A 7,339-nucleotide genomic window follows, 5' to 3' on the forward strand; every position below is an offset into this window, starting at 1 on the left:
TGTGTAAAGCAGGAGGATTCTGACTTTCAATTCTCCATTGTCACCAAAAATGGTAAATGGATTCTGGTCGAAGTCAGTTTGCAACTTTTACGTAGGGCCCTTGGGCACTGTTATCTGTAGGATCTTGGCAGGTTGGTGGTCATATTCTTACTGCTGCCACCTTCTGCCTTCACAGCCAGTGAGGTGCACAGTCATACTTCAACTGTTCTGGAGTTAAGGACTTTTTTGGACAGCATTTTGTCTGATACTGCTGCCATGGGTAATCCTATGGGAACCAAGATTGCATTACACAAGGCAGTGCCCGAGTGCACAATCCTCTCCAATGGATCAGGGTGACCATTTGCAGGGGGAATAAGTAAGATTTGAGTTGTGACATCTAAACTGCTCATAAGAAATAGTATAATTCTGCTGTGCACTATGTGGAATCCACAATGACTGATTTATTTTTGCCTCTGATTCATGCCTTGACACTATACTCTGAGTTTCACTTCACTGCCTCTCTGCACTGCCCCCTTGGCTCTGTCCCACGTATCTCGTGAATTCCTATTTCCATAATTCAAAGCTACTAAATGTTGCTACACCAACTCGAGACTTACGTAGCTGTTTAATTATAGGAGTACAAGCACACCATGTCCTTGATTGCCTGTTTTAGCCACTTGTGTTTTCTTTTGGGACTGTCATCAGTACTGCTCCTGTTTTATTTCAAAAAGGTGTCATCACTCTCAGGAGTTTGACTTTTTTGTCACACCCAAAATTGGTTATTCACTTGTCTATTCAGAGGAACATAGCTTTTCTGTTTACTCCTATTCATATAAATTTTATAGTTATGATTGACTTTTTATATAACCTGCCTATACTAGCGTTTAAACTATACTTTTGGCCTATTTCCCATTCAATTCTTGTCAATTGAATGTAAAAAAAAAAGTTGCTAGAGTGGTTTTTGTATATAATGAACTGTCAGAGAAAATAGTGGATGCATGAACAGTTACAGCATTGAAAAGACATTTGGATAAGTATGTGAACAGGAAAGGAGGGATATGGGCCAAATGCAGGCAGGTAGCACTAATTTAGTTTGGGAACATGGTCAGTATGGACTCGTTTAACCAAAGGGCCTATCTCCATGCTCTACGACTACGACTGCAACTATCCTCCCTCCTGAAAACGTGCTGGATCCAGCAGGTCTAAGATCGAATAGATATTTAAATATCAAAGTGGTTGAATGCACCAGCATGTATATTCCTTAAATATTTTATTCTGATTAGGCAAAAGCCACTGGAGAATTCTCGGGTAATTCTATCACCTTAGAGCCTAACTTTTGACTACTTTGGCAACAGAGAAGGATGGACAATTTAAACAGTCATCATTACTGGAAGCTCCCCTCCGAGCCACACGTGATCCTGACTTGGAACAATATAACTATGGGCAACAATCCTTGTCTTGCCAGTGATGCCCACAGCTCTTGAATGAACCAAATTCACACCCATTGAGTATAGGAAGAAAAACTCAACATATAGATTGTTGTGGTGACCTTCTGAGTTTGTTCAAAGCTTGGCTTATGAGTGTTAGCACTTACCCTTTTATTGATGGCTATACTTGTGTACCTGTCCATTCAAACTGCTGTTCTGACAGCATGTCTGTTATCACCGTCAGCCTCCAGCTACAGCTTTGAAATTGTCATGGTTGGGTGAGGGGTATATCGATTCCATTCCCTCTGTCCATAACTGAGATATTTTAGTATTTCCCTCTTCTTGAAAGAGGGTGTTTTTATTAGCTTGTGGGATGTGGATGTTGCTGGCTGGCCGGCATTTACTTCCCATCCCTAGGTGCCCTAGAGAAAGCGGCCTTGAACCATTGCAGTCCATACTTTAGGTAGACCCACGATGCTGTTAGGAAGGGAGTGCCTGGATTTTGACCCAACATCGTGTTTCCACCAATTCCTCTGTTTGAAGAAAAGTTTGATATAACCCTAAACAGGATTATTTAAAAAGTATGGTTTATTTGTGCATTCAAACTTGGGAGATGATTGCATCTGTAGTTTTTTTTTAGTAATATTATGTAAAGATGTTGGAGATCTAAAATACAAACAAAATGCGGTAGAATGTCACCACTGTGGAGAAAGAAACAAAACTAATATTTCATGTCTGATATTTGTTGTCTTCTGAATGAAGAAGAATTTTGATTCCAAAGAAGCCATGTTGGACTTGAAATGTTAACTATTTCTAGTTTCTCCATAAGTGAGGACATTGTACAAATCCCTGTAGCACTTCCAAGTTACAGCCTTTTATCCCTCTGTGGCCTGTTCGCTAACTAATCCTTTGATCCATGCTGATATGTTATGCCTTGCACCTTAGTTGAGGAAAACCAGTATGGATTTGATGGTAATCATATTCAATTATTTTGATTTAGTGTTTGATGAGGTAACAAGGGGCTGTTGGATGTACTGTAGTTAGTGTGGTGTCCAAAGACACTTTAATGGAGGGTAACACTTACTGTGTTACCATGGTCCAAGTCCTTGGAATAAAACTTAGTGCGTCATGGATGTTGCTTCCTGTTAAGCAGTTGACTTGTACACTAGTAGTGAATGGTCATTTTTCAGATTGGAGTAAGGTTTAAAGTGAGATTTGCATACTCCAAAATATGCCTGCTTTTCTGATTTATTTTGCATATCAACAGTGAAGGAACTTATTGCATATCATTTAGTACAATCTCTTGCTGGTGTAACAGTTCACTTGGGGAGACTGAGTTGCTGTGGCAGCAGGCAATTTAGTTGCATTTTGAAATATGGAGCTGTTGATGGTGATGTTAAAGCTCCATCTTTCTTTTCATCACATGTCTGATCAGGAATCTTTCCCAGTTTTACCACCTACCATTTTCACAAATGTTTGGTCACGTCACAGATGCACCAATTATTGAACATTGAGTCCTAGCTGTTGTGATATGATTACAAATATGTTTAAGGGGTGAATCTTAAACTACTGTCAATCATTACACCGCAATAGAATATGATGTAATGTGCAGTGTTAGACCAGAGTTTCTGCTGAAGACCTGCAGCAAATCCCTGTTGTGTTCAACTTGGCTAGAACTGTCTATTTTAGAATATTAATTGCCTGGTCTCACATGTAAAGAATGTCTACTTGAATGGCTTCTACTTGAAAGAAGATCCAGCAGATGATTGTTGCATACAAGTTAATTACGAGTTGTTCGGCAGCTTGAGCAGCAGTGATAGGACTGAGATGAACTATAACATCTAATAAATATTACCTGTAACCAGTCATGTCTTTAAAACAGAACCCACATTATTGTTTCACCTGTCCTTATTTGTAATTTTTTATTTATATCTAAGAACTTTTAAGTCAGAAACCACAAGACTACTTTCACAAATGCTGTTTTGTTATTTCAGTTTATTCTATGTTGCATGTTTAAAGGGATCTGGATTATTTCACTGAATGTGCTAGTTAATTGCCATTCTGATTTTTAACACAAATGAATATTGCATTAAAATGTTTGCACAAAATACTAAGTTTTGTGAATTTACATTTGAACCTTTTATTGATGATTTTAAACAAATTATGGTTATAGATAAACTGAGCACTGGCATAATCAGTGTGAAGCTATTATCAGTTAAGTTAATAGACTACTCGGTTGGAGCTTGGAGCTAGTCTTGAATAGGGAACTGTGCCACCAAATGCAATTTTTAATGTATTGCCTTGAAGCAGACCTTGATGTTTTCAAGAAGATTGAAAGAAAAACAAGGAAAATAACTTCATGACTTAGTAGAAATAGGAAAAAAACGTCTCTTGTCTGAGTCCCAGCTAGACAGAAGAAACTGAGTGAATAGTGTTACTTCAAGAAAGAGCTGGATAGATAAAAACAAGTTGGAGGAATAAGTACTGTACAAACAGTAAGCAAATTGCATAGAACAAATAATTCCAGAAAATTAAATGATGGGGTAAAATAGTTTTAACTTAATTCAGCCTTAGTTTTGGTCTTGTATCTAATAGTGGAGAAATTACATAATCCTTCAGAAATGTAGAAATGTGCTTTTCTATATAATTATCATTAATAAACAGATTAAATTATACCTTTTATATATTGACATCAAGTATTAATGCATTCTATTAGCTAATCCATCAAATTATATGCCTTGAAAATTACAAACTTTCTCCTGTTTACTTATTCCATTAACTGAACAAGGAATCTAGTAAATGCAGCAAATTCCATTAGCATCTTTAGCTTCGAATATTAAAATGGTTTAACATAACTTAATGCCATAAAGTTTGGGAAAACTGATCTTCGATTCAAACTAGCTTATATAATTCTGACCTTTTAACTGTCCGTTATTGGTAACTCAGAAAAATTTAAAATATTTCAAGAAAGTAATGTAATTGTTTGAAACTGGTTCTGTGCATCTGTTTCCTGGAGAGCTTCATGTAGAAGTAGAATCTGACACATTTAACAGAGACCAATCAAATGTAAAATTGAGAATTGGGTAAACTAATGCTGAGTGCAAGGACATGAATACCCATTAAGCAGGATAGCTTTTATTTAACAAAAACAGAGAGCTGGAGAAACTTAGTCGGTCTGGCAGCAACTGTGGAGAGAAAGCAGAGTTAACATTCTTGTGACCCTTCTTCAGAACGGAGCTTTTTATTAACATTAAGCAAAAAACAAGTGGAGGCAAGAATAGATGAAACTAAATTAACGGTGATACTCATGTTTCAGGAGTTTTCTTTTTGCTCAAAACAATATTAGTCTTTGTATGCATGGTTAATGTTAAGCCTGTTATTCATTAATTTATTAAACATGTGACCAACTGAATTTTTTTTAAAATTGCAGATCAGCCGACAATCCATTGATGCTTTGAAAGACTGGTTCAGAGATGAGATGCAAAAGTCTGATTGGCAGCTTGTTATGGAACTGAAGAAAATATTTGAAATTATCTAAATAATGCAGTTTATTTTCATTTAAAACTTCAGCAGTGGGAGGACTGATTGTGATTTAAGACCTGTGCTTAAACAGGACCTATTATTAAGCCACGCTGGAATGCTGAGAATCAGAATCCAGAGTAAAAAGTGGTTATAGTTAGTAAACGTTTTCCATGACAAACCAAAACTCTTGCACTGGTTTGACAGTGATAAGTTTTACATATTCGTACAGTTCTCAATGTGCCTGTTCTTTTTCTTCCTCTCCCTTAGTCCCCTATACTGGCTGCTATTTTTAAATTTCCCTTCCATTACACAGAACTTGTAAGCAGTGCCCCCTGATTCTAATTTTAATTGTATGAAATAATGAATAAAGTGTTTGAATCCTGTGTGCTATAGTGCAGAAGCAGTGTACAGCCTTTTTGACAAATAATTTTGGGTGTAGAGAAGTTTTCTCTGTTCCAGGAGCTGCTTTACTCAGCTACTTCATGACGCATACCCTGCTTTTGTGCCTATGAATTTTTATAAAGAATTAGGTAATAGGAGAATTCCACCTGCATTGTGAGAAAAGTAACAAAGCAGCCTTGTATTGCTTGTACAGTTGATGGTTGTGACCCACACTGTAAACTTTCAAAGCTGAAATCACAAATAAAGCTGAAGATGATGAGATTTACATTCCTGATATCTTACCTTTTCAAAATCAACTATAATTGATAGGTAAAGTTATAAAATGGTGGCTAATTCATGTGCAGAAATAAGCACATTGTTTTTGTATGTTACAAAAGACAGCCAGATTAGTTACAGCAGTTCAAATAATTTCATTATGTATTATGCAGAACTCTTGTCTGCTCAACTGAGGATGAGTCAAATGGATAGGAGAAATTAATGTATTGACTTTAATTTTTAATTTGAGACATTAGCTGTGATTAACTTTGCTTTATGCCGTTTTTCATCGTTCTACCGTAATGTTTCTGCTGTTCTAGTCTCCCAGTTGTTTTCTTTTTATTTCCTACTTAAAATGGCATTGGAAAAATATTTTTATTAATTTAACCAAAAATTTAGCATCCTGCCTGCCTGAAAAACAATGTTCCCATTCAGTGACAAGCAGTCTCTTCCATGTCCGGAAAGCAATCTTCCTGTTTTAGAAGCTTTAAAAATACATTGCCTTGAATAGTAGTAATAATTGTTGTACCAAAGGGATCAGTGTCTTGTTCTTCAGGTGGACCTACTAGTGTTCAAATTCAGCCTTGTACATTACTTTCCTTTCTTTCATTTATCAATACCTGAATCGTTCTCTTGCAATTCTTTATTTTCACTGCATTTTCCATTCCACCCAATGCTAATTCCTTCCCAGTGCTTTGAATTTAATTGGTCGGTTTTGAGCTCTTTTTGCAACAGGGCTTCGCTGTTAAGCTGGATTTGTGTGATAATCATGGAGTAAATATCTTTATCCTATTTTCACCACGCTCCTTAATGTTCTTAACCAATTTTATGTACTTGTGAAGATGTCAATAAATTAGGTTTCTTGAATCATGGCAGTAGGCAGCTAATAGGCAACGTTCATGTGTTCTTGTGCAAGGAAATAGGAACAGGAAAAGGCCATATGGCTTATCTTGGCTTTAAACTCCTCTTAATCCCTCTTCAAGATGTGCCGTCTTTTTCTAGACTTTCTAGTCAAGGGAAAAAATGCCTCAGCAGGTCCCTGCCAAACCTGTCCATAATCTTTAACATATTAATTAAACTACTACTTATTCCTCTAAACTTTATGGATCTTATTTTCCAATCATGGGACAGAGAAAGACTTAATATTTCAAGTCCAATCTTTGAAGAGTCATATTGGACACAAAATGGTTAAATACTTTCTCGACAGAGGTTGCCCAGACTTGCTAACTTGCTTCAGCACTTTGTTCATGACACTAAAATTTTGCACAACGGTGCTTTGTCAGAAAATATCTGTCTCAACTGGTGATTTTTGTAAATGGTGAAAATGGCTGACTGTCCATATGTAATACAAGAAAGGTTCTTGTATAGCTGCCCTACTGATTTATATGCTCAAAATAATTCTTAATAAATTTGTTAAACAGCATTTCCCTTTTGTAAGGGGCTTTTCCAAGGGCATTGTTGAAGACCACCTTATTTCAGGAATTCCTCACGGTTGGTTTGATTCTCCATGGGTGTGTTTTTGTATTTGAATGCACATTAATGCCATTTCATGATGACAGTTCCACAACCCAACTGGCACCATTTTGGAACAGCCTCTCCTGTTCCCTTGGGGGTCTATGGTGTAAAAATAGAAGATTATCTTGAACAGGTATAAGACAATAGTTCACCCTCAGCAAGAGTAGAGCAACCTGTTGTTACTGGAACACTTTTTATAAGGTTAGGGCTCACCTCGCAAATCGGATGTGTGCTTGAGG

At 36.7% G+C, this 7,339-nt stretch overlaps 1 protein-coding gene across 3 annotated transcripts in view; it reads left to right on the top strand.

The window, feature by feature from the left end:
- The window catches only part of eif5b (eukaryotic translation initiation factor 5B), an 85,854-nt gene extending 80,259 nt beyond the window's left edge, over positions 1 to 5,595 (top strand). For all 3 annotated transcript variants that reach the window (XM_048532541.2, XM_048532543.2, XM_048532542.2), the window contains exon 24: positions 4,837 to 5,595. In XM_048532541.2, coding sequence (XP_048388498.1) covers positions 4,837 to 4,944 — 108 coding nt within the window. In that variant the 3' untranslated portion in view covers positions 4,945 to 5,595. The remainder of the gene's footprint in view (positions 1 to 4,836) is intronic.
- The last annotated feature ends 1,744 nt before the right edge of the window (positions 5,596 to 7,339 follow it).

This window comes from Stegostoma tigrinum, chromosome 6 (genome assembly GCF_030684315.1).
Source record: "Stegostoma tigrinum isolate sSteTig4 chromosome 6, sSteTig4.hap1, whole genome shotgun sequence".
Lineage (NCBI taxonomy): Eukaryota > Metazoa > Chordata > Chondrichthyes > Orectolobiformes > Stegostomatidae > Stegostoma > Stegostoma tigrinum.